At 53.3% G+C, this 26828-nt stretch overlaps 2 protein-coding genes across 4 annotated transcripts in view; both read left to right on the top strand.

Moving 5' to 3' along the window:
- Positions 1–84: 84 nt before the first annotated feature.
- IL22RA1 (interleukin 22 receptor subunit alpha 1) lies at positions 85–20494 on the top strand. 2 transcript variants are annotated; one of them, XR_008293005.1, is made up of 8 exons: positions 85–365; positions 3452–3584; positions 4488–4666; positions 6328–6503; positions 10555–10693; positions 14721–14842; positions 15852–16915; positions 17603–20494. XR_008293005.1 is itself a non-coding variant. In XM_027060084.2 (7 exons), the coding sequence occupies exons 1-7, from the start codon at positions 323–325 to the stop codon at positions 16803–16805; spliced, it is 1746 nt and encodes a 581-aa protein (XP_026915885.2). In that variant the 5' UTR covers positions 85–322; the 3' UTR covers positions 16806–20494. The 2 variants fall into 2 exon arrangements, 1 of the variants encoding a protein (XP_026915885.2); XM_027060084.2 differs by having other exon boundaries at positions 15852–20494.
- A 1560-nt stretch (positions 20495–22054) lies between these two features.
- MYOM3 (myomesin 3) overlaps positions 22055–26828 on the top strand; it is a 48265-nt gene continuing 43491 nt past the window's right edge. Inside the window, exons 1-3 of one of the 2 annotated variants that reach the window (XM_053208940.1) lie at positions 22055–22548; positions 23748–23829; positions 26127–26308. In XM_053208940.1, coding sequence (XP_053064915.1) covers positions 26145–26308 — 164 coding nt within the window. In that variant the 5' untranslated portion in view covers positions 22055–22548; positions 23748–23829; positions 26127–26144. The remainder of the gene's footprint in view (positions 22549–23747; positions 23830–26126; positions 26309–26828) is intronic. The other variant, XM_027060085.2, reaches the window with a different exon arrangement.

Here is a 26828-nt window from a genome sequence, read left to right as displayed (position 1 = left end):
TTTGTCTCTTAGCTTCCTGATAAAGCACTGAACAGCCTGGGTTGAATCAGCCACCAGACCAGATAAACAAGCTGGCCTGTCGCTATTACTGTTCTCTGCAACTAGGAAAGGAACTCCCTCGGATCCCGCCCAGGACCTGGAATTCTGAAGCTTACAGACCAGACACCTTTGCACCTCGTTCCCCCTGCTCTGGCCCCACCCTCCCATCTTTCCCCACCCCTGCACCTGGGTGGAGCCCGATGCCAAGGCGGCAAAGCCTCTCAGTCTTCCAACCGTGCTCTGCTCAGAGCGGAGGCCAAAAGAGGGCCCTGAGCCCGGCCCCATGAGGACGCTACTGACCATCCTGGCCGCGGGATCCCTGGCCGGTGAGTGCCCATCACCCTGTGGTCAGATCCCCCCCCCCCACCTCCCCCGACACCCGGGAGGGTTGATCGGGGTCTTTTCCCCCATCCCAGCCAGTTTCGGTTTCCTCTCCACTAGGGCTGAACTGGATGATAAGTTTCCCTGGAGAACTGGGGGAAACCTCAGGGTACTGGGGAGAGGATGCGAGGGCCCTTCAGACCCTGGGTTCTTCTGGAGACTCAACTAACCTCTAAACTCAGGGATGCAGCCAGCTGTCTGAACTGGGGGTGCCAGATCCCCTCACCTCAGTGGTTAGAGAATTGGCCCGAGGGAGGCAGACCTCCTTGGACCACTCGAATCATTCTGATAGCTGTATGGTCCCTTCCTCTGCTTCTGGCTTTCACTGGCCCAACAAGGGGAGGTGGGAGAACAACAGAGGGACAAAACTCGAGTGCGGCCATTGTTTCCCTCCTCACCTCTGGGGCTGGGGGGGCTCTTCCGGCCCCTCACTCTAGATCCCAGAGAGCGCTTTGTCCCACAACGGCCAGGCCTGCCACGTTAACGGGTCTTAAAACATCCTTTGACAACAGAACTAGAAGGCATGGTTTCCAAACCCAATAAAATCGGTTTCTTGATTTACCGTTATAGAGAAATTTCAAAAAGATGTGTGAGATCCCAGATTGTGTCTCTGCTCCAGGAGAGGGGTAGTACAATTCAGGGAACTTTCCCAGGAAGTGAATGCATAGTGCTGACTGAAGAGCAGGAGGGAGGGTCCCTGCAGGGCCCTTTCTGGCTCAAGTGCAGGATAAAGCCCATAAAGAGCCGGGGCTTCCCAGCCCCCTCTGCTGCTGTCCCCTGTCCCCTGCGTAAGCTGGTGGGATCCACAGTGTTTCCGGCTGCCGCCTGGGCCCCTCCAGTCTGTCCAACTCCGGCATCAAGATGGGTATTCCCAACACGCCGCGCCCTTGATGAGTGAGGAAGACTTGTTGCCTCCCCCGAAGACTCCATTCTGATTGGAAGTCTTACAAGCTCCTGACCCTTTCAGATGGGGACCGAAGGGAAACAGTCTTAGGAGTTGTTCAGAGCCAAGAAGGTTCTCCGGGACCCAGGTCTCCTCTGCGCTAGCATTCTGAGGCTGATTCCAGAATATTTTGAATTGTTTTCGTTTGTTCATTTTTCCTTAGCTTCCGACTTGTTGACATAAAATTGTTTTTCCAAGCAAACGTGGGAACTTCCTTTTCTAGAGGCTACTGGTCTGTCAGTTTCTAGACAACACATGGGTGTCCAGGATTTCACAATGTAGACTTTCACCCAGGAAGTGCAGACACAACACAGGTTGGGGAACGCATGATGGAGTTGAGGAGAAAAAGAAATGAGTGAGGTAGGAGGAGAGGAGAGATCCTGTTAGCCCTCAATCCCCCCTAAAAGAAGAATCCAGCCAAGGTCCATCCACCTCATTTCTGGAAGCCAACTTCAGTTCCCTCCTGAAAAATGGTACCAACCTCCTCCCAGCCTGGGCCCCTCACCTCCCAAGCAAGTCTCAGCCTCAGCCAGGAGGCTCCCCCCCAACCCAACTAGCCCACCAGCATACTGACCCCAGCCAGCAACCTTTCCACTGTAGCCCCTAACGAGGGGTGCCTTAGACACCCCAGACAGACCCTGACCTTCTCTCAAATCCACCCTCGCTCTCTCCTTTACCACCTTGCCCTACCTTTACCACCCCACCAGAAGCCACCATTCAGTTCTGACTTCAAATTGGACTCCCTCCCTCAACTTAAGACCCAGCCCTGAATCCAGGATCGCTCACTCCCTCCAGAATAGACCCCAATTCTGCCCAGACTCAGATCCAAACAAGATGTCAGCCACACCTTGGGGCCCAATAGCATAGCCGCCACATTGGCTAGAAGCAGTAAGACACCCCCTGCACCCCCAGACCCCTAGGCCTTGTTCTGAGAGCTCCAAGAAACCTGGAACACAAAGATCTCTATAGCTGCTGGGACTGACCAACCCAGGTTCAAAGAGGAATGCGTCCTTAGACCTTGCCAGTGGATGCACAGCAGGGTCAGGTTTGTCCTAACCCTCTTTCCCACCCTCTCAGGTGCCTCCTAAGCCCATGAACCCCTCTTGCAGAAATATCGTATGTAGACTCAGAGTGGGGACTAAATAACAACCCACTCCTTGGGTCTGTTGTGGTCATGGTCACGTCCAGGGTGGGTGGAGGCACACACACATCAAAGACACATATGTACACAAGGCCCCAAGGCCTTGGTGCAAGTGGGTCCGCACCTGTTTATTTCCCACCCCAGCCAACCAGGCCCTTCTGAGCACGCTCAGAGCCAGCTGTCAGTTCTGGCTGCCATTTTCTTGCACCCCTCTTCCTTTCCACAGACCAAGCGTGGAGGGCTGAGAGAAGAGCTTTGGAAGTGAAGGCTCTCATTTATAGTAAAAATTGCTTCAGGGGCAGTGGTCCCTCCCTGGTCCTCTTCTTGGGGCTCTGGCCCTTTGCTGTCCCCTCCTTGCCCTCCTGTATCCCCCCATGACCAGTCTAGCACTCTGATGAGTCCTGCAGGCTCTGTCATATACTAACTATGACCCTGAGCGAAGAAACGTCTCTGAGGGGTGCCTGGGTGGCTCAGGCAGTTAAGCGACTGACTCTTGATTTCGGCTCAGGTCATGATGTCACAGTTCGTGAGCTCGAGCCCCTCATCGGGCTCTGGGCTGACGGCTCGGGGCCTGGAGCCTGCTTCGGATTCTGTGTCTCCCTCTGTGTGCCCCTCCGGGGCTTGCACTCTGTCTCTCTGCATCGTCTCGAAAATAAATAAACGTTAAAAAAAATGTTTTTAGTAAAATAAAACGGCGAATTTTAGGGGATGTGAAGAATGAAAATAGTAAATATAATAATGTATAATGAATACTGAATATAATCGTAAATAATAATAACAACAATAAAGGCAGCTCAGTAAAGAATAGAAAAAGAAGTGAAGGAGGGCGGTGATGGTCCCTTGCGGAGTCTCTGGTGAGCAGGACCCCCTCATCGGACGGCTTGTTGGAAGGCTGGAGGCAGGGTCCTCGTGCCCATCTCCTCACGCTGCTCCCCCGCTTCCTGCAGCTCACGTGGCTGAGGACACCTCGGACCTTCTTCAACACGTAAAATTCCAGTCCAGCAACTTCGAAAACATCCTGACGTGGGACAGCAGGCCGGAGAGCGCCCCAGACACGGTCTACAGTGTTGAGTATAAAAAGTAGGCTTCCCTCTCCACATGACCTCTTTTGATTCTGCTCTGAAACCGACCCTTCCGAGAAAATCCCCCTGTGCGGTATGTCCCCGCACCCCCACCCGATGTTATACAGCCTGCACCACCGCCTGCCAGATAGAGCTTTGCTGCTTTGTGGTTTCTTTTGCAAAGGGAGAATATGGTGATTGTTAAAATTCCAGGCTCCGGGGTCAGACTGGCCGGCTCTCGCCTTTATCACCTTGGGCGATGGGCACCAAGCCTCTGTCCCATCCGTAAAGTGAGAGGACCTTCATCACGGATTGTTAGGTAGATTAATTAAGATAGACCCATGAACACTGATGCCTGGAAAATAATTGTTTTATTCTCATCAGTGAGACTAGCTCAACAGAAAGTCACGCCCACCCCCTCGAGCCCGTGCCCTCATTCCTGCCTGTCTCCCTTCCCATGCAGGGGAGGAGGTTGACGTGGGCTCAGGGGTCTGCAAACCCGGGTTCCATTGCCGGTCCTGCTGCTTTATCCCGCGGCAAGTCACTTCCCCTCTCTGCGCCTCAGATCCCTCATCTGTCAAACGGGGATAACAGCGCCTTCCTCAAAGGCTTTTGGTGACGACAAGCCCAGAATATGAACTCGGGCTGGCTGAGTTCAAATCCCGGCTCCCCAGGCGTAAGCTCCAAACACCTGCCCAGATATTGCCTCTTTAAGCCTCAGCTTCCTTATTCGAAAAGGCGAGAGAATGATATATGAGCCTCACGGGATCACCGTGAGGACTCACAGATCATCCGCATAAGGGGCCTGGGACACAGAACACGCGAAGTAAATACTAGATATCGTTATCATTATTAATAAACCACGGGCCCAGTGCCAGGCCCGCTCATTGAACGTGTGCCCCGGTCCCTCCCTCGCCTCCAGGTACGGAGAGAGAGAGTGGCTGGCAAAGGAGGGCTGCCAACGGATCACCCGGAAATCCTGCAACCTGACCTTGGAGACGGGCAATCCCATGGAGCACTACTATGCCCGCGTAACTGCTATCAGCGCTGGAGGCCCGTCGGCCACCAAGATGACCGACCGGTTCAGCTCCCTGTATCACAGTGAGTGGGCGCCCCTCACTGCAGGGAAGGGGAGGGGGACGGCCCAGGAGGGCTCTGGGGGGCCGTTAGAGACGTGGCTTTTAGGGAAGGTAGCCGCAACTACAGAGCATCCCATGTGCACTGTTCATCTTCCTCCAGCTCCATCCCGACCTCCCGAGGTCAGTCGCCTTCACCTCGCCTCTTGACTACAACCAAGGCCTCCTAACTCAGCGCCCTACTCTGGCCTGGACTCTTTTCCGGTCCTCAGTCTTGGTCTCTGCCTCAATATCACCTCCGAAGTGGGCATCCCCACTCACGGCCCCAGTGACCTCATTTCACTACATCGCCACCTGTTATTCTCTGCCACAGTCAACTGTTCATTGTCTCGACAGCTCATGTCACCGTTTGCTTACGTGTATAGCATCTGCCTTCCCCAGTGAAACACAGACTCCATGTGGAGGCGTGGAATCCCCTGTATTCTCGGTCCTTGGCATAGGGCCTGGCACGTGGGAATTAACACATAACTGATGAATGAATGAATGAATGAATGGAGTAGGAGTTGCCAAACTCCCCACACAAGTTAAGCAGGTGGTGATGTTCACTTACTGACTTAACAGCCGTGTGGCTGTCCAAGAAAATTAAAAAGTAAAATTAAACAAGTTATTTTTTCTTGGCTTGTCCAATTAATACGTATTTACTGCAGAAAATCTGGAAAATATAGAAATCCACAAACAAAAATGAAAGTAGCCCAAAAGAATCTGAACACTTAAACATAAACATAGTTGCTAGGGACCCTTTCTACTCTTTCGTAACCTGGTTGGTAGGTGTTTTTCATAGAATGCTATCAGGAACGTTTGCCCGTGTTGTTAAGCATTTTTCCACGACATGGACATCTCATGGCTGCAAAATGATCTATTCGATGGAGGTAGTCTTCATTCACTTCCCTCATTCCCTTTTTGAGGATTTTTAACTCAGTTTTTTTATAAACAAAACTGAAGTTCACATTCTTCTAGTTCAGATGTTTTTGATCTTGGTGGCTCAATGGACCCTTGAGGGATTTTTATAAGTTAGCTTCAGGAGGAGTAGGGTTCATGAATGCCTAAAATCGAGCGGAAAATATCTGTATCTGTAGGTACATTTTGGGGAAGAGAAGTTCCATAGCGTTCATCAAATTCTTAAAGAGGTCTGTAAACCCCTAAGGGTTACTTGGTTATTGGGAAAATTTTGTCTTGAACGAGATTGAAGTCTTAGGTCTGGCCTTTGAGGCCGAATCAATAATTTGAGGCCCCCCAAACATTATTTAGGTTATGTAGTTGAGCCATCAGTCCCCAAAGCTGTCATAGCCGATAGACTTGGGGAAGGGTGCCCTGGCCAGACGCGAGGTGGGGATTGAGAAGGCAGGGGTAAGGTCATGGTTAATCTAGGGGGCCACTGTACCTCTCCCTGGGTGCTTCCCACTCACCCCTGGGCACCCTTTTGCCAACCCCAACCCCAAACACCAGTTGCTTGCAGAACTTTTGTCTTCTCACGAGTTTGTGTAGCTGATGCTTTCAGAGCATAGCTGGGGTTGGGGTGGGAGGAGGAGGGAAGCAGTCAGTCCCGTCCGAGGGTCCGGGGCAGTCTCAGACACTACTGGCTGGTTCTAGCCCTTTCTTTTTTGCGTTTCCTTCTCCCCTTTCTAGCTACCATCAAACCACCCAATGTGACCTGTATCCCCAAGGTGAGATCCATCCAGATGATTGTCCGTCCCAGCACCACGCCTATCCACACAGGGGATGGTCACCGGCTAACCCTGGAGGACGTCTTCCCCGACCTGTCCTACCACTTAGAGCTCCAGGTCAACCACACCTACCAGATGGTAAGTGTATATGTCTCCCTGGTCCTTCCCTGCCTTGGAAACTCATTTCCCTCTCAATTAGATCTGCATCGCTTTAAGTAGAAAGGAGATGTGTCTTCTATATATATGTATTTTTTAGCATTCTCTGAAACACAGCCCTCCTTCTTGTAGATCACATACACAATAGCACTAAAGTCTCTGACAAGTCCTGCAAAGCCAAGTCTTCAGTTTTAATTCATTGAATACAACTTCTCTCAAATCTCTTGACCAGAGAAGCTCTTTTTACTTTGCATGATTTTTTTTAACTTTATCTTTTGCCTAATGCCTTATAACATCCTGGAGAGCAACCTCTATTAACATCTTCAGGTGTCCGCTTTGGAAAATGCTGGAATCTATTTCCACTGCTGCAGTTCTTTTTGCTGGTTCTCCTCTATTTTCAGTAACTGGATACAGGCAGTGTCTTAAGATCACGAACAAGGAAAGGTGGAAAGCAAGGGTACAAAGGGTCAAATCGCATACAAGGTATTTCTTTTATATCCAGGAAACACGTGTTATTTTCTCCCAGCAGGTGCCACGAGTCCATAATTCCATTGAATGACTATTGTTGCACCCAAGATGTTTATAACCTAGTAGATGAAGAAGGAGCAAAAACAAGAATTCAGATAGCTATAGAAAGAGGAAAATAAGGGTATCGTGTGTGGTGGAGCAGGGGTGGGGAGGGGAGGGGGGAAATGGCAGCTCAGAGAGTTCTGGAAAAACTCCCAGAACTTTCTGGTGCCAATGCCAATTTCTGAGATGTGCCAAGTAATGCATGCTTCTGATGTCCCTTAGTCTTTACCATAACTTTAGGAGGTAGGTGCTATTATCTCCATTTTCTGAACGAGAAAACAGAGGCTCAGAGAGTTTCAGGCACTCACTCAGGATTGTTCAGCAAATAATAGCATAGTCAGGATTCCTATCCAGCTCTGTTCAGAGCCCACATTTTCCCTTCACTGGCCTAGGCTGCCCCACCATGACCGGAGACAGAAGCAAGAAAACTTAAAGCCCTACTGACAAGCGCCAAATTGTCTGGTTTGGCTGGAGTGCGGGGGCTGTTTCTCAAAACGTGGCCCCCAATCGATGGCATCAGACTCTCCTGCAATATTTATTTAAAATGCAGCCTCCTTCCAATCTACTCACTGAAATTCTGTACTTGCCTGTCTGGGATCTGAATTTTCAGGGAACAACCCAAGTGCTTCTTACCCACCCTGAAGCGGGACAACCACTGAGGTAGACGAGCCACGGGAGGTAAACCTGGGTGGTGGACAGAGACGTTCTATTTATTTCCACAGTCAGGGGAGCAGTTAGAGATTACTGAGCAGGAAGAGTCCTTATCACGCTCCTTGTGGGGAGATATTTGGGTTTTTACTTTATATCTTACAACTTAATTCAGTTTGTGGCCAGAGAACATACTCTGTGTGTTTGCGGTCCTTTTAAATGTATGGAAACTTGTTTTCTGGCTCAGCATATGGCCCATCTGGGTGAGTGATCCCTGTGTGCTTGAAAAGAATGTGTATCTTACCATTGCTTGGTAGAATGCTCTATAAATATATCAGATAAAGGCAGCTGATAGTGTTACATGCTGTATGTCTTCCCTGATTGGGGAAGGTCTACTGTTCTTTTAATTGCTGAGAGTATTCAAATCTCCACCCAGGGGTGCCTGGGTGGCTCAGTGAGTTAAGCGTCCAACTTTGGCTCAGGTCAGGCTTTCGTGCTTCGTGAGTTCGAGCCCCGTGTCGGGCCCTGTGCTGACAGTTCAGAGCCTAGGGCCTGTTTCGGATTCTGTGTCTCCCTCCCTCTCTGTTCCTCCCCTGCTCATGCTCTGTCTGTCTCTCTCAAAAATAAAGATTTTAAAAATATTTTTTTTAATAAACAAAAAAATAAAACCTCCACCCATTTGTCTATTTCCCCTTTAACTCTGTGCAATCTGGCCAGGCATTGTGTGCATGAAACTCCGTTATCAAACACATACACAGTTCTGATCGTTACGGCCTCATTGGGGCCTAAATTGACCCTTTTATCATTATGAAATGTCCTTTTCTCCCCAGTATGATTCTTTGTATTGAAGTCTTCTTCACCTGTTACTCATATAGCCTCTCCAGCTTTCGTATACTTAATCTCCCTCGTATATCCTTTTACCTCCATTTATTGTCAATTTCACTGTCTCATATTTAAAGTACATCTCTTGAAGACAGCATTCTGACCATCTTGGCCCTTTGCCTTGAGATATAATTCACATACCATAAAATCCTTCCTTTTAAAGTGTACAACTCAATGGCTTTTAATACATGCAAAAAGTTGTGTGACCATCACGCTAATTCTCCTTACCCTATTGATCTGTTTTTGAGTTCTCTGACTCTTTTGTCACCTCCCATCTGCTATTAAGAACACTCCAGTGCGATTCTTATTTCAAATATTGTATTTTTCAGTTCTAAAGTTTCCAATTTTCATAGTTTCTCTTCTGGTGAGACTTCCTAGTCACTCAGTTTTAGCACATTTTCTTTCACTTCCTTGAGCGTATTTCTACTAGCTGCTTGAAAATCATTGCCTGTTAATGCCAGATTTGCGTCATCTTGGAGGAGGTTACCACTGATCATCTTCTCTCCTGAGTATGGATCACATTTTCTCTTACTCTGCCTGCCTAACAATGTTAGAATGTATCCTGGGTGTTGTGAATGGTATACTGGGGGGGCTCTGGATTCTGTTCTTTTCTTCCAAAGAGTAATTGACTTGTTCTGTTTTATTTTAGCAGGCAGGTAATTTGGCTGGGCTTCAAACTCCAAAATGTCAGTCCCATTCTTTGACCTTTACCTGGACTGCTTGGAGTTTATCCTACTCACTTTAGGGGCCAGCTGGGGATTTGGGCCAGGTTTACACTCAGAACTTGGGCCTCCTGCCTCTCTATGGACCAGTCCTCTCTGCGGTCTCTCCCCTCACTTTTAGCTGTTCTGATTGCCCACAACTCTCTCTTATTATTATTCAAACCAGTAAGATTACAAGGTTTCTATTTAGGTTTAAACCACACCGCAAGCTAAAAGACATTTTAAAAAATGACAAATCCACCTAATGCCTTTTCCTTTTCTGCTTTCTCCAGTATCTGCCTGCTTTTGATTACTCTCTAATGCCTACAGGTGGTTTTTATTTTGGCCAGAGTTTACAGTTGATGCTTTAGGGAGGGTTAGTCCAAAGAAGCTGTAAATTACTGGGAGCAAAAAGAAGAGAGATCGAATACGAAAGTGAATGAGATGGGGCGCCTGGGTGGCTCAGTCGGTTAAGCGTCCGGCTTCGGCTCAGGTCATGATCTTCCGGTCTGTGAGTACAGCCCGCGTCGGGCTCTGTGCCGATAGCGGCAGTAAAAAAAATCTGGGGAAGGAGGAATCTTGGGCCTTGGCGACTTGCTGGACTTGTATCACACGATATTTAACGTGTGCAATTTCAACCGTATGAGTTGCACAAAACAGTGAGTTGTAAAATCCGTTTGTATACTCCTTCACGCACTTACACGCCCCTCCAAAAATAAACATAAAAATAACCCTAAACCCTGGCCTCCACATGCCTGCAAAGGGGAAGATGTAGCTGAAAGGCAAAGAACGAAGAAGAAAATTCTTAGCTTTTGAGGCCCAATTAAGGCAGAAGCAATGAGGAAGGCAAGAGAGGGACGGATACTCAAGGGTTTTTGATACTTGACAAAGAAGGAGGAAGAGGAGGAGGAGAAAATCTAGGAGAAGGAGATAATGGTGATGTTGGTGGAGGCGGTGATGGTAACAGTAGCTAGCCTAGAGAGTGCTTCATGGGCCAGACCCTGTTCTAGTGAAAGCACGTGTTGCTCGGTGACCGATTGGGTTTGCAGATAAAGCAGAGGGTAGGGGAATAGGAATGGAGCATTGCGGACCAACCACCAGCTTTTGGTGTGGGTAGCTGGTGGACCATACTGAGTGCAGTAACCCAGGCAGAGGGGTGCACAGGCTTGCTTGGGCCCCATACGGACACTAGTGTGTACAAGGAGTCACTCTGCGTTCTCTATCAAATTCAGCACCTTGGAGGCAAGCAGAGGGAATACGAGTTCATTGGCCTGACCCCCGACACAGAGTTCCTTGGAGCCATCAGGATTTTTGTTCCAGCCTTGGTCAGAGAGAGCGACCCCTACATGTGCCGAGTGAAGACCTTGCCAGGTAAGTTCAACTGGAGCCAGAGGGAGGTGGGACTCCTGAATTCGAATCTTGACTCTGTGCTTTCTCCCCTCTAACCAAGGTGAGGTCTGGTGGCCCACCAAAAACTACAGAAGGATTATTAGCGTATTGACAAAGTCAATGTTTGTTTATCCATCGTTGAGTTAGCTGATGGGCTGTCATTAAACGTGTTTAATCCCTACCCTTCAACCTGCTGGATATCCTCTCTCTGACCAGCTTTGTATATACCCTGGCAAATCCACAGTAATACTAACCCAGGTGAGATATACTGGGAAATAATCTGCAGAAGGGAAAGCAGAGATGATAAAAAGTTCCCTCAGTATCTTCCAAAGTCAAAGAAGAGTAACAGTGATAAGAACTAGCATTTCTTTTCTTTTTAATTTTTTTTTTTTTGAAAGACAGAGAGAGACAAAGCACAAGTGAGGAAGGGGCAGAGAGAAGGAGACACAGAATCCGAAGCAGGCTCCAGGCTCTGAGCTGTCAGCACAGAGCCTGATGCGGGGCTCAAACCCACAAACCATGAGATCATGACCTGAGCTGAAGTCGGACGCCTAACTGACAGGGCCACCCAGGCACCCCAAGAACTAGCTATTCTGCAGTGCTAGCCAGGGACCAGGAACCACTAACCACAATCCTCATGAGCTACCTATGAGACAGGTACGATTGTCACCCAGTCTTACTGAAGACACTAAAGTTCAGACTGGTTAAGTAACCTGCACAAGGGCACACAGGTGGTGAGGGATAGAACAAGGCTGAATTCAGGAGACCATGTTCTCACCACCACGCTACTATAGAAATCGTTTTGAGTCATTGGCTCAGGGAGACGGTGCAAGTTGAGAAGATGAAAGTGATAGGAGGGGGTCGGATGGATTTGGAAAAAGAGTCTCCTCCTTAGTCATCAGGTTCAGATTCATGATGTCAGTAGGTGATTTCTGTGCTAATGAGGAGGCGAGGCAGCTGCCAGAGGCTGGGCCGTAGGGCATGCCTGTAGCTGGGTAGAATCATCCTCGGGGAAGCTCTCCTCCCCGGTGTTGTTCAGAAACTCAACTCACCAGTCGCCCCAAGAATGCACAAGAGACTGATTGTCTCCACCCAAGTCCCAGTGCATTAATTTTCGGGGGAAAAGATGCCTGGTCGAAAGGCCAGCACTGGCCACTTGCGCGGGGCATGCCTTTCCTGGGGAAGGGCCACGGGGACACCAGAATAGAACTTGGCAAGAGCAGAGCTAGAAAAGGAAACCGACTGTACAGGCACCAAGCTGGGAGCATGTATATGATTTGTGACTCTTTCTGCCCCACCCCACTTTCTGCCAATGTGCAGCCCCCTCTACCCTTATCCTTCTATTGGCTTGTCCTTACACGGTCTAGCTCATGATGTGATACCTTTTATTTTTTTTCTAAGACCGTAGGTACTTTTACATAAGTCACATTTCTTATCGGCTATTTCTTCCTGACATCTAGAAGTCACCTTATCCTTCAAAATTAAGTATATTAACAACAATTCCCGCCATTTGTTAAGTACCCACTCCATTGCCAAGCACTATGTGAAATGCTTTACATGCATTATCCCATTTAATCTTTATAACAATCTTGTGGGTTGGGTAGCCTCACCCCCATTTCACAGAGGCGGAACTCTGGCTCAGAGAGGCTAAGCAACTTACCAGCAACTGCACAGCTGGTCAGTTCATCTAATCTTGAAGCCTGGGCTCTAACCAGCACTTTGCAATTTTGTTTTTGGCTAGGCCTCTCTACTGCACATTTATGTCTCTTATTTCCATTTCAGAGTGATATGTCCTGCCCTTGACCCCGTATCACGCAGCCTGTCTTATCCCAGAGTCCAGAATTTCTACTTTACTTCTCAGGATGTCTGGGAGGGTCACAGAGCAACATCTGAGCATCTTGATGCTGGAAAGGACTCTAGGGGTCATTTCACCCCATATCCAATTTTTACAGATGGGGAAACTTAAGGCATCCTTGTGTAGTGCTTATGAGGAGAGCTTTGTAGTTGAACATGACAATCCTGGTTCTCCTCCGAGCAGCTGTGTGCCCTTGGCCAAGTCACTTAGCCTTTCTGAGACTCAGCTTCATTATCCCTAAGAAAGGAGCATCTCTGGCCCTCAATGTTTGGTAGGATGTCACAGGCAGAGCACCCACACCGTGCATATAGTAAGAGTTCAGTAATTGCTGGCTCCTATTCTTAATAAATAGTAGACCAGAGGGGCGCCTGGGTGGCTCAGTCGGTTGAGCGTCCGACTTCAGCTCAGGTCATGATCTCACAGTCCGTCAGTTCAAGCCCCGCGTTGGGCTCTGTGCTGACAGCTCAGAGCCTGGAGCCGGCTCTGGATTCTGTGTCTCCCTCTCTCTCTGCCCCTCCCCTACTCATGCTCTGTCTCTCAAAAATGAGTAAGTGTGAAAAAAAAGTTTTTTAATAAAAATAAAAATAAATAGTAGACCAGAGAGGGTCATGCAGCAGAGAGAAGGATTCTCAGCATGTCAGTGGCTGAGCCAGACCTCTAACACCCCACATTCCAGAGCACCAAGAGGAATACCGTGTGACAGGGGACAGGGTTATCACTGAGGTGGGAAGCTGACCCAGAGAGGTCAACAGTCAGAGCTGGGGAAGGGCGAGAAGTGGGCTAGAAGTGGAGGCTCCAGGGATTCCCAGGGTTCACAGCAATTGTCAAGGTCACTGACAGCTAGCAATCAGCATCCCACCACATGGGGGAATGGAAGGAGGGTGGCCTGGAGGGTCAAAACCCCTGGAGAACACAAATCACCAGTTTTCGCAAAACCCCAACTATTGCTTTCTTATCACGCCCCCTACCGGTCCCACCTGGGCTGGTGACAGGAAGTGTGTCAGGCCAAGAACTGGCAGCATCAGTCTCAAAGATGCGGGACCACTGGGAGAAGGCTCTACATTAAAGCCCTTAGTCGTCCTTCTCTTTCCCTTTTAGAAAGGGCGGTGCCCTCCCGGGCTCCCTCCTGAACAAGAGCTTCCCAAACACCCAGCCCATTACCTTTGTAGGGAGACACAGAGGACAGGCCCCTCCCATTGCCACCTCCCCCCACACAACCCCCTCTGCCTCTGCCCCCAGCGCCCTGCTAGGGAGGTAGGGCTGTCCTCAGACCCAGGCAACAGAGGTCACTTTAGAAGGCTCTGCTCTGGCCATACTCTGGCCATGACCCTCCCCACAAGGTGAAGAGTCCTTAGGTCCAAATGCACAGATTCTCCCCCGGAGCCTGTGACCTCCTAGACCACACTCTGAGTACCTGGGACCCCAAACTCCCCTGTACAAATGCCCTGAGCGAGCCTGTGTCCAGTCTAGTGGATCTGTTCCTTGCGTCCTTCCTCCCAAGAGGAGACGCTGTTGATGTGCAGACCCTTAGCCCAAAGGATGGCCGTTTGTTTGTGGCTATTTGTTTGGGGGGGGGGGCACATGGATGAGCTTAGCTGTGTGGGCTGGGGAGTCCACATCCATGTGCACAAGGCCCCTGCCAGAGAGGGATAGAGCTAGGGTGGGTCAGGGGCCTGTGACAGGCTCTCCCTGCACCCCCACATTTCAGCACGGGGACTCCCAAGGAATCTAAGAATCCAAAATTCAAACCTAGCCTTCCAGGTTGTTATGTATTTTTTTAATTTATTTTTTATTTGAGAGAGCGAGAGGGAGAGAGAGAGAGAGAGAGAGAGAGAATCCCAAGCAGGCTCTGCGCTGAGCCAGGTTGTTATGAAAAATATATTCGTCGGGGTGGGAGCATACAACATATTTTACTTAGTGTCAGAATGATTTATAAATTCTGGATACTTAGGCATCTAGTATGTGGCCCCCTTCTTGTGCTCTTGACCCCGCCCTGCACACGTTGGGAGTAGGAGAGACCTTCCCAAGCCTGGCCCAAGAGGGCAGGGCAGGGAAAGCACCCAGCCTGCAGCGTCCACATGGGATCCGGCCCAGACCAGATCCCAGCCTCAGTCTTCCTGCTCTGGCCCCTTTGCCCACCCCCCCCCCCCCCAGATCGGACGTGGACATACTCCTTCTCGGGCGCCTTCCTGTTCTCCATGGGCTTCCTCGTCGCAGGGCTCTGCTACCTGAGCTACAGATATGTCACCAAGCCACCTCCGCCTCCCAACTCCCTGGTGAGCAGTTGCGCCTGGGGCCGGAAGGAGGGGTCCAGGGGGGACCCCAAAGCAGCAGGGGCATGGACCCAGGGACCCCTGGCTCTCCCTGAAGGGGAGGGAGAAGCACATAGCGCAGAAAATTAGACTTCCTTTCTCTTCTCCAACATAAAGCCGACAAAGACATGGCCCAGCAGGGTGTATTGGAGAAGGGTTGGCGACGGGGGACAGTGGGCTTGGTAAAGAAAACCCATGTGACTTGAAAGCATCCACATCCAGGAAGGTAACCTAGGAAAGCAGGCAGCTACAAGGGGCTGACAGCAGGTGGGCACTCTGGGGAGCCCTAGAGCTCACATCCTGTCAAAATGGGCCTCCCTGGAATCCCGGCCAGTGTAGCCAGGGCTTCTAGGCCCTATGTAAGCCCCCCAAGTCACGCCCCAATATGGCGGCCAGTGCCGGCTCTCTGTTAAAGCCACAGGTCCTGCTGCAGAGGCCCAACCTGATGGGTCTGGGGCTCTAGGAGCCGGCTCTCGTTTATGCGAGGGACAGAGGACTTGAGGACATTTCGCAATGTCAAAGCCCAGATGAGCCGTTTCCTGTAGAACTCCCCTGCCTCCCCTTCTCCCCCATCCTTTTGCACCCGGCCCCCTATATCAGGCCCTTGGGGACTCGTGAGTGACGAACAGTGTGGGCCACCACCTCGAGAGCATACCCCCAAGGTAACCCCCAATGTGAGTTACCTACTTCCTCGAGAAAGCACAGCCCCGCTCTCTTTCCTTCAGATAGCCTAGACTTTAGAAGTGGCCCTCCACTAAAGCCTCAACTGGGAGCCCTGTCCCTTCACAGAGGCCCAGCATTCAGAGAAATCTCTGGAAAGCCAAGGGGGTGTGCGGCACGTGCATTTTGAATGGTGCCTCAGGTGGTCTACCCCATCCCCTCTGCCTCTCCTTGGAGGACCCCAACCATCCACAGCACCCTCAGGGAGCTGAGAACGTGCCCTAACAGGTAGACTGTTGTCGTCCCTGCACAGAACGTCCAGCGAGTCCTGACCTTCCAGCCTCTGCGGTTCATCCAGGAGCACGTGCTGATCCCTGTCTTTGACCTGAGCAGCCCCAACAGTCTGGCCCAGCCCGTCCAGTACTCTCAAGTCAAGGTCTCCGGGCCCAGGGAGCCCCCGGGAGCCCCACCACTGCACAGCCTGTCTGAGATCACCTACCTCGGGCAGCCAGACATTTCCGTCCTCCGGCCCTCTGGAGTGCCGCCTCACCAGGCACTCTCTCCACTGTCCTGTGTGCCCCAGGCTTCCCCGGAAGTTAGGCCCCCACCCTATGCACCTCAAGTAACCCCCGAAGCTAAACCTCCATCATACATGGCACAGGCCATCTCTGAGGTCCAGCCCCCCTCCTACACTCCTCAGACCACTCCAGACAGCTGGCCTTCTTCCTATGGGATGTGTGTAGAAGGTTCTGGCAAAGACTCCCCACCTGTGACACTCTCTAGTCCCAAACACCTCAGGCCTAAATGTCAGCTTCAGAAAGAGGCACCAGCTGGAAGGTATATCCCCGATGGCCTTTCTCTGCAAGGGATGACCTCCTTGGATATGGGGGACCCCCAGGAAGCAAATTCCTTCCACCAGCATCTGGGAGTTCACACGGACAGAGTACCTGACCCCAGTGTGCTACACAGAGGGGAACTAGGGACACCGTCGTACCTGAAGGGCCAGCTCCCCCTCCTCTCCTCTGTCCAGATCGAGGGCCACCCTGTATCCCTCCCTTTGAACACTCCTTCCCTCCCCTGTTCCCCCACAGACCAGGAACCAAGTCCCTGGGGCCTGCTGGAGTCCCTCGTGTGTCCCAAGGACGAGGAGCCTGTATCTGAGACTGAGGCCCAGAGCCCGGCCCCTCAGGCATCAGACCTGAAGCAGCCCACAGAACTGGACTCTCTCTTCAGAGACCTGGCCCTGACCGTGCAGTGGGAGGCCTGAGCAGAGAACAGGGCGGGTCTGGGGCTTCCTCCCTGTCCCCGCCCTACCTCCCATCACTGGCTGTCACTCCCACACCCGACCATGCTGCACACTATGCAGCCCGGCCGCAGGTGAGTGCCCTTGAAAGAACCAAAGGAAAGAAGGACACGGGGCCCCTGCCATGGGTGAGCTATGGTTGGAGCAAAACAGCATGATAAGGACTGCAGCCGGGGAGTTCTGGGTATGCATCGTATGCAAATGAGCGTGTGCAAGCAGAGCCCTGAGGGGAGAAGCAGTGTGGGGAGTTAACGCAGGAGGCTTCACGGAGATCCAGCGCCCCCCTCTCCTAAGATGCTGGACACCAAGTTCCCCATCCCGTTCCTGGCCAGATTCGTAAACGAGTTGGACAGAGAGTGAGGTCTCTACTTCCTCTGTGGTTCCCCTATCCTGAGAAACTGAGTCTGGGAAGGACGCCTCATAGCAGGCTGGGCAGAACCAGAACAACCTGCACTCTGCCGAGGTGGCGCGAGGGAGGGGCGCGGCCCGGGGCTCATTCCCACCCGGCTACTGCCTGAAATCACACCATCTCAATTTCATCCCCCTGCCGGGGGGCTTCCCCCCTCCGCTGGAATGCAGGTCCCAGGGAGGGAGGACACACACAAGCCTTTCCTGCCGGCGGACGACGAGGGTTCAGACCCTGTTTTGAGAGCAGGGTTTGTAAGGAACATGGGGTCATGTGGTCCCTGAAGTAGACACAACAACAAAGTGCACTTACTTGACAGCTTTGGAAACTTAGCTCATCTGGGTTCAAATTCCAGCCTTACCACTTACCGGCTGTCTGACTTCAAGCAAATGAATCACTACTCGAAACCTCAGTTTCTTCATCTGTAAGGTGGAGATAATAACACCTACTTCACGGCGGTGTGGCGAGGATGAAATTAATTAACGAAATGTCTATAAAGTACTTAATTGTGCCTGGCACATGCACAGTGCCCAGGAAATGTCCTGTTGTGATGTTTTACAGTGAGTAACACGCCCCCCCCCCCCCCCCCGCCCCCAGGATGTGGCTTCACGCTGGGCATTTTCTCATGGGCTCACATCACCCTGATCTTCTCAGGATTGCTCTGGGCCAGGCCAGAGGGGCTGGGCTATCTGGGGGAGGTGGAAGGAAACAGGGTCTGAAGACAAAGGGAACCTTCTGGCTGAGGTTGTAGGAGGAAGTTGTTTAAGGGTGGGGGTGCCGTTCCCAGAGGACAGCTCACCAGAGGCGGTGAACATCTCTCTTGCCCTTCTGCCCCCACGGCCGTTCCTGCTCCTGCTCCTACGTAAGGAAAGGGCTCCTTGCTCATGCCGCAGGGGGCTGGCACGTCCTTTGTCCCATTTCCCTCTCAGATGAGCCCTGTGATAAGATAACCGAGGCCCAGAGAGAAGGGACTCGGGGAGGGGCACCATGACTTAGATGGAGCTCAAACCTAGTGCTTTTCATCCTCATCACGAGAAGGAACTTTCCACACTGGTTTGGATGCTCAGAGATGAGACTCACGGGGATTAAAGAAGGGGGCCCCAATGGGGTCCTTAAGGGGCCAGGACCTGTCATCACCCTCCTGTCCCGAAGCCCGTTCTGAATATTTCTGAGAAACAGGGCCAAAGTCGGGTTGCCTGAGCATGACCTTCCCAAATATAGTGTCCTCTCTGCTCTGTACCCAGATATGTCTCCCCTCCTCTTCCTCACCACCCCCCCCACAACACAGCACCAGGTGCTGGTGCTCTTATCTGTTTGTAATTAATATTTAACATCTTCAGGGTCACTGGTCTAGACCCAATATCTCCATAACAGAGGGGTGGGCCACCCTCCTGATGACCCCAGCCCGCTCTCTCAGCAGCTGCTGAGGTGGCCCCAATGATTGTTCCCCTCCCCCCACACTGCAAACAAGTCTGCTTTCTGTCCCTTGAGGTGAACTTGGCCAAAGGTTGACTCTCTTCACCTTGTTCAGTAATGAGAAACAGCTTGAGTGTTCTCACCAGGTAAGAGGGTTGAGGAGTCACAGAGATGATTTTTTTAGGCCGTAAACACCTCTTCTGACTCACCGGGCTGTGAAGGTCTCTAAGCAACTCAGGGTGACAGACAGATGTCCCAACTACTCCCTGACTCTCGGAGGGTGGCATCTGAGTGCCTGAGGAGAGAGATGAATGGCTCTGAGCCCTGTGACCCTCCTCAGGATGCCCTGTCCCCACTGAGGGACAGGCACCAGGTCTCTGGTCTCCCAAGCAGGCAGCCCAGACCTGCAGATAGGGCTGGAAGCAGCTAGAAGGCAGAGTGTCTGAGGCCCCCTGGAGCTGGGATGAGGCACTGGCATCCCTGAGTGTCCTAGGCCCTGACCCCATTACCAGGACTCCCCATAGCCTGGCCCCATCTAGCCCAGTGTTCACAGCAGAGCCCGGCCCAGGAGTAAACACAGCTTCCCCAGCCCCACCCCAGCCCTGCTAAATCCACCGCTCCTGGGGCATCTATTTCTAATAAACACCTTCGGCGATTCCTCTCGGGCAGGTGGAGGGAACAATGCCCTCACACCACCAGTTTCCCTGTCCACAGCCTCAAATCACCTCCCTGGAGTCACCCATCCCCTGGGTGGAGGTGGGGGTCCAGGCTACTCGGGTAGCACATGCACCTGTGAAGTCCGCAGACCTCTGGCCTCTCAAGGCCCCCGGCCCCAGGAACATACAGGGGTTGCCTGAGTCTCCTACCCAGAGAATAGGGCCCCTGGGACTGGACCCCTCTGGGGTCCCCGAGGCTGGATCCCTCTGTGCCCCTCCCAGGTCAGCCTGAACAAGGATGTTATGACCACATGTCAGGGCCAAGGCTTGTCCCCTGTCGCTGTCCCCACCCCAGCTTCCAGAAAGTGGGACAGAGACAGGAGTGGCCTCACCTGCTGTTGCTGGTGGGTCACAGCCCTGAGACCCTAGCCCCCTGCTCAGCCCCTGGGCTGCTTGAGCCCGTTTTCCTTTCCCACTCTAAGGAGGAAGCGGCATAAGGAAGATACGCTTAGACCGAAAGTATGACAAGAACAGTACCTGGAATTAACTGAGGGGGTGGGGAGGAGAACAACAGAGGGAGGGATGGGAGACAAGCAGGCAGAAAGGAGGTGGTGAGAGAAAGCATGGGGCCAGACAGCACTCTGCTTGGCCACCAGGTGAAGCCATCCCCCCCAAAAACCACAGTTTGGCTGTGGTCTGAAAAAGTGCTATGGAAGTTCAGGGTGGCTGCTGGGCGCATTTAAACGGCTGTCCTTAATGTTCATACATCCGGGGAACGCAAAAAAAGGGGGAAGATGAGAAGGAAAGGAGAGAAGGAAATATGGAGGGGCACTGGCCGCCAGCCAGGTACTTTATCGGGCAACGTATGCATTTTAACCTCGTTTGACTCTTACAATCATTCTGCAGGATAAGTATTGCCCAGAGAGGAGGCCAGGGTTCCTCCATGAGTGAGTGCAGGTGCCAGAGGTCGGGATTTAAACCAAGGTTTAGGGGCGCCTGGGGGGCTCAGTCGGTTAAGCGTCTGATTTCGGCTCAGGTCATGATCTCACAGCTTGTGAGTTCGAGCCCCGCGTCGGGCTGTGTGCTGACAGCTCGGAGCCTGGAGCCTGTTTCAGATTCTGGGTCTCCCTCTCTCTCTACCCCTCTCCTGCTCATGCTCTGTCTCTCTCTCTCTCTCTCAAAAATAAATAAACGGTTTTTAAAATAATAAACAAGCAAACAAACCCAGGTTTATGTAATTCCAAGCCTCACCTCTGCTCAGCCTTGTGACCTGCGGGGTTGGCTGTGTGCACTTCAAGGCACATCCGACTCTCCCTGAGGTGACATCCCCGCGAGGGGTGAGGGCATCACTGGGGTGAATGGGAATCCCACACACGGAAGGAGGGTGAGCTCCCACATTCCGACTGCTGTGGAGTTATCAGTGGAGTTCCTGTTTCACAGGCCTCTGTGGGTGCCAGTCACCGTGCTGCCGGCTCCACCTTCCCTACCGGAACCTTCTCAGTCACACTGCAAGGCCAGCATAGTTGACGCCACTGTATAGGCAACAGAACCAGAATGGTTAACTGACTTCCCTAAGGTCCTACAGCCACCTGGTCCACAGGCTGCCTTGGGGGGAAGGGGGTTCCAGGAGCAGTTTAAATGCCTGTCTCCTGCTGGCCTAGAAGCCCACACCGCCCCTGCTGTACGTCCGATTCACTCTCACACCTCACGGAGAATGTATACATGTGGGTCTTGGGAAGGCCGTCTGAGGTTGACTGAGTACAAGATGGAAGAGAGCCACCAAATGTTCTCCCCACAAAAGATGCTTTTAACACTGCAGCCAGGGAGGAAGGGGGGACACAGGCATACTTAGAAAGGGGTTTTCAATGTTTTTATTTTTTAAGGAGAGAGAGACAGAGCATGAGCAGGGGAGGAGCAGAGAGAGAGGGAGACATAGAATTTTGAAGCAGGCTCCAGGCTCCGAGCTGTCCGCACAGAGCCCGACGCGGGGCTCAAACTCAGACTGCAAGATCATGACCTGAGCCAAAGTCGGGTGCTTAACCGACTGAGCCACCCAGGCGCCCCTAGAAAGGGGTTTTCAAATAAGGCAGGAGATTAACATGGTAGCTAAAGAGCTCAGTTGCATTCTGTCTCTCTCTCTCTCCCCTTTCACATGAGTAGTCCCTGAGACGCTAGGAAAAGTGACAGATGTAGTGTTGCTGCCCTCCCCCCCCCACCCCGCCCTGAGGTCCCGGGAGGAGGCCAGGGTGGGAAACTGTGCTCTCTGGAACGGAGCCGGCACCCGCTTCCTCAAAACTGCTTAACCCCTGAGACCTGGCTCGGGTGTACCTTCCCGATTCACCCCCTGCTCTAACTGCCTGTCTCCCTGCCTAGATTAAATTTCCCTCCATTCCTTCACATCATGGTGTTGTTCCCTTCTGCCTGGCGAAGGGTGGGTGTGAATGAACGTGGGGGAAAGAACCGAGGTACAGGAGGGGTGTGCCAAAGGCTGGAAAGACGGGTCCTGTCGTGGCCACTCTGGAAGCCTGAGAGACTTGGACGGTGCAGGAAGAGGTAGCTTCCCCCTCCTCTCCCTCCCGGGCCTTGCCCCATCCCCACTGACCGTGGCTGGGCAGGGCCGGGCCAGTAGCTGCTGGCATGAGAGGCCACATGCCTCCATTCCGGCCAGTGATAACGTACAAGCTCGAAACACCCGCTTCAGGTCACATTCCTTCCACTGTCTTCATGACTGGTGTCCAGTCTCACCGTGTCCACTTTTCCCAGGGGGATCAGATCGGAGAAGCTGGGGGTCTTCCCCCAGTCGGAGGCACCAGTCGGAGCCCCCAGCAGCCCCACCCCTTATCTGCTTTTCCCGTGACCAGGCCAGAGCTGTTACCTTCTTTCTACCGCACTTAGGCGGTGGGGGCTAGAACTGGGCAGAAGGGATCACGCAGAGGGCAGGAGCTGTGTGCGGAGGCTGGGGTGGGGGTGGGGACAGCTCCACCTGTTGCTGCCGCCTGAGCAGCGCTGGCCTGATGGGACGGCCCCTCCTCTCTGTACCCCCCCCCCCCCATAGTTCCCATCCATTGTCATCAACTGTCTCAGCACTGCTATATTTAAGGCCCATGCAGGCTCCAAGATCACATTCTTCTGCCAGTCCCCGCTGAGCCCAGGGCAAGAAGGAACCGAGGTCCCTCTCATCCTCTGGAATCTTCTCGCCAGAGACGCCTAAGTGGGCACAGCTGCTTCTGTGAGTTAACTCCAGGGATCAGAGGTGGGGAGGGACGCCTTCAGAAAGTAAGACCCTCAGCTTTCCATTAGCAAGTGGGGTGTGTGTGTGTGTGTGTGTGTGTTGGGAAAGGACCCTGGAGGATTTGGAAAGTACACACGTACTTAGGCAGCACTCCGAGTAAAAATGGGAGGGGATTCTGGAGACCCCTGCCCCCTCTCACTGTCCTGCGTGGCCCTCGGTCCTCTGGCCTGAGCTCTCTGTGATGTGAAAGCTGGAAAAGAGACCGTCGCGGATGCCTGACAAGTGGAAGGGGCCGGGCGCGCTGGCAGGTCCCGCGAAGCCGGAGCAGCGCTGGCGGAGGCCTGCTTGGCCCACCGGGCGGGCAGGGAAAGGGAGTAAGCCCTCAAGGCCTGAATTTCAGGGCCAGGAGGGCACGCGTCCAGCCTGGGCTCACTGGCAGGAGCCCGAGGCCCAGACCGGGAAGGGGTGGCCCCAGCTACTCAGCGGCAGGGTCAGAATTCTGGACTGGGGAGCTGGTGGAGCGCGGCCCACTCAGAGGACCCAGCTTTCTGCCATCAGGTTCCGTGAGTCCCTCAGCCTCTGTGTCCTTCTCTTTCCCTCCTGAGAAAGGGGCAGAGGCCGCATTGCCTGTCAGACGGCCTGGAGGGAAAGCAGACGGGGGCTGGGGAGAAAAGGGGAGGCCGTGCTGCGGGACCAAGAGCCCAGGCCTTGCGCCCCCGGGGGAGGGCGGGGTGGGGGTGGGGGTTCCCTGCGGGCCCACACCCCGCCGACCCCTCCCCGCCAGGCACTCGTGGCGCTGCCCTCCCACTGCTTCTTAATCCCAAGCCTCAGTCAGTGCTTTAAAAAGAACTGATGCCTCATCCACTAAAGCCGGGGGTCTGGTTGCGGGAGGCCCAGGAGGTCAAGGATGAGTGCCAGTCACACACACACACACACACACACACACCCCTGCACGGTGCTAATCAGGAACAGAGCATCCGAGGAAGGGAGCCAGCAGCTGACGCCAGGGAACGTTCCTCAGCTGCTAGGGCCAGGGCCACGGTGTCCCAGAAAAGCTGGTGGTGGCGGGGGGAAGGGGGGGGGAGGGTGTCCCTCCTTGGGTGGTACCCAGAGCTCTCCTCTGGGGCTGTGAGGAAGGAGGGGCAGAACGAGCAGGGCCAGCCATCCTCTGGGTGCCAGCAGACCCTTTTCCTCAGGAGGGGCCAGATGGGAAGCTGAAGGGGTGACGGTCCCGTGACGTCCTGCTGAGGCCACCTGCAGGAGGCCAAGGAAGTTTCGGTGCGGCCCTTGGTCCTGACTGACATTCTGCAGTAATCCAGACACTGAAAGGGAACGAGCTTTTCAGAACTAGAGGAGTAAAGGTCCACTAAGATCGCCCCTCAGCAGCCTGAGCCCCCCTGACTCCCCATAACCGGCCCCTCGGGCCACGGAGCTCCGATGAGGCCGGCGGCCCATCTCCCGGGTTATGGACCTAGAGAAGTGGTCTCCCAGGCACCATGTTCCCACCCAGGTCAGAATCCGGCATACACACACATTCCACCACTGCCGGGAGGCCCCCCGGGGAGGCTGGAGCCACGGGTGACTTCAGGCCTAAGCCCGGCAAGGACCCTCCCAGGTCAGTGGCCTGCCCGCCAGAATTCCCCCCTGGAGGAGGTATGGAAGGCACCAGGGATTCCACCAAGCATCCTAGAGCTTCAGCATCAGAGGGGCCCTCAGAGACCCAGAGACCCGGTGGTGACACCGAGGCCCAGATCTGGGAGAGAACTTGGCGCGAGAATCCAAAGTCAGCTCGCTCATGGGCCTCCTCCTCTCCCTGCCTGCCTCTCCATACCCATGGATTCGCTCCCTGATCCACAGGTTCCTCCACACCGATATGATCCAACCCTACCAGCCACCACCTGTGGCCCAGACCTGAGCCTCGAGAATGCAAAAGGGGGATCCCTCGGTTGTGATCCCCTTACAAGAAGAAAGGCCGTGTGCGGCCCGCTGTGTCCCCTGCCACAGCCAAGGCCTGGCCTTGAGTAGACACATGACATAGAGGTCAAGAGAGCTCAGAGTTGGGTGCCAGTCATGGCCCCACCACCAGCTGGGTGACCTTGAGCAAGCACTTTCCCTCCTCATCTGTAAAATGGGGTAATAATGCAGGGCGCCTGGGTGGCTCAGTCGGTTGAGCATCAGACTTCGGCTCAGGTCATGATCTCGCGGTTGACGAATTCGAGCCCCACGTGCTGACAGCTCAGAGCCTGGAGCCTGCTTCGGATTCTGTGTCTCCTTCTCTCTCTCTGCCCCACCCCTGCTCACGCTCTGTCTCTCACTGTCTCAAAAATAAATATAAACGTTAAAAAAGTTATTTTAAAAAATGGGGTGACAATGGGACAGCACACAGTAAACACTGTGTCACTTTTTTTTGCTTAATGTTTATTTATTTTGAGAGCGAGCAAGAGAGAGAGAGAGAGAGAGAGAGAGAGAGAGAGGGAGTGCGCACGGGCAAGCAGAGGAAGGGCAGAGAGAGAGGGAGAAAAAGAATCCCAAGCAGGCTCTGCACTGTCAGCGCAGAACTTGACCCAGGCTTGATCTCACGAACCAAGAGATCGTGACCTGAGCCGAGATCAAGAGTTGGAGGCTTAACCCACTGAGCCACCCAGGCGCCTCTCACTATTACTTTTAATTCACTTATAATCTTGTTGAAGAGTCAAGATGTATAAATAGGAAGTCATTAAATAGGAGGAGGAGGCATCTTTGAATCAGAGCTAAACTGGAGTGGAGATAGAAAAGCATAACAAGGATTAGAGTAGGGAAAATTCTAGGTGGCCTATAGTTTTTCAGCAGGGATTCTTAGAAAACTAATGCTGATGTCTAACATTTACATGGGAATTACTACGCTCCAAGCACTCATCCAACCTTGACAACCACCCCGGGAGGCCAGTCGACCCATTTTCCAGATGAGAAAACCACGTCACACAGTCTCACCCAAGGGGACACACTTGGAAACTGGCATGAGAAGCGGGACTGCGCCCCAGAGTTTCCGCGCGCGACCAATGTGCCAATGGAAGCATTTTCCACTTGGGCTGTGAAGCCTGAGTGGGGCTAGGAAGGCCAGGAGGAAGAGGTTTCTCCAAGAGAGGCCAGGCCGCCAGTGCAGGCAAAGTGGGGCTGAGCGGGCACAGGTAGGAAGAGTGAGGACATCTGCCCATCTTGAGTCATAGCACAGCCCTCAGACATCACAGTGTCTGATCGCTCATCACCTGAGAAACTGAGGCCCAGAGAAGGGAGGGCTCGGCGCAGGTCACGGGAGAGACTAAGGCTGGGCTGCAGCTAGAAGCCAGGGGCTGCTCGCAACGCGGGGCTGCACTCGCTCAGCTGCATGCGGGACGTTAGGCAGGCTCAGGGTGTGAAGCCTGCCGCTGTCCCGTTAGCCAGGTCCCTGCCCCGCCCCGGCCTCCATGCCCCGCTCTGCCCACTGGAGCATGAACCCCCACCCCACAAACCACCCCCCCCCAGGGATGCTGGGATGACCACATGGGGAAGGGACGGGCAGATGCCTGGTGGTGTGACCGCACACCTTGGTTCCACAGGTTGTTGCTCTCGCAGCCATGACTCTGCCCCACAGCCCCGGAAATGTGGGGGAGCCCCGGCCCCCCCAGGCCGTGGAGGTCGTCCACCGGCTGGAGCACCGCCAGGAGGAGGCGCACAAGGAGGAGCGGCAGCACCACCTACACATGGGTTCCTCAGTGCGGAGGAGAACCTTCCGCACCAGGTGGGATCATCAGGAACCCCACCCCAGCCATTGCCCTACCCGCTAGGGGTCCCCAGTCTGAGGCGGGGGGGCACAGCCCTGCTTTATGGAGATGCCAGTCTGAGGGGGGAGGTACAGCCCTGCCTTTTGGAGATCCCAGTCTGAGGGGGGAGGCACAGCCCCTGCTTTATGCAGATCCCAGTCTGAGGGGGGAGGTACAGTCCCTGCTTTATGGAGATGCCAGTCTGAGGGGGGAGGTACAGCCCTACTTTACGGAGATGCCAGTCTGAGGGGGGAGGCACAGCCCTGCTTTATGGAGATGCCAGTCTGAGGGGGGAGGTACAGCCCTACTTTATGGAGATGCCAGTCTGAGGGGGGAGGTACAGCCCTGCCTTTTGGAGGTCCCAGTCTGAGGGGGGAGGCACAGCCCTGCTTTGTAGAGATCAGCCAGTGGGGAGGCACAGCCATGCCTGCTAGTGTACTGAGACAGGGGTAGGTAGATGCAGCTCTAATCTCAGGGATGCCCCAGCCAGATCCCTAG

Source organism: Acinonyx jubatus, chromosome C1, assembly GCF_027475565.1.
Source record: "Acinonyx jubatus isolate Ajub_Pintada_27869175 chromosome C1, VMU_Ajub_asm_v1.0, whole genome shotgun sequence".
NCBI lineage: Eukaryota > Metazoa > Chordata > Mammalia > Carnivora > Felidae > Acinonyx > Acinonyx jubatus.
This window is presented reverse-complemented; position numbering and strand designations above follow the sequence as displayed.

Excerpts from the sequence above, each read along its gene's own strand:
- IL22RA1 (XM_027060084.2), top strand. The coding sequence starts at position 323 with ATGAGGACGCTACTGACCATCCTGGCCGCGGGATCCCTGGCCG. Across the intron at positions 366-3,451 it reads GGCCGCGGGATCCCTGGCCG|CTCACGTGGCTGAGGACACC; the intron begins GTGAGTGCCCAT and ends CGCTTCCTGCAG. Across the intron at positions 4,667-6,327 it reads GTTCAGCTCCCTGTATCACA|CTACCATCAAACCACCCAAT; the intron begins GTGAGTGGGCGC and ends TCCCCTTTCTAG.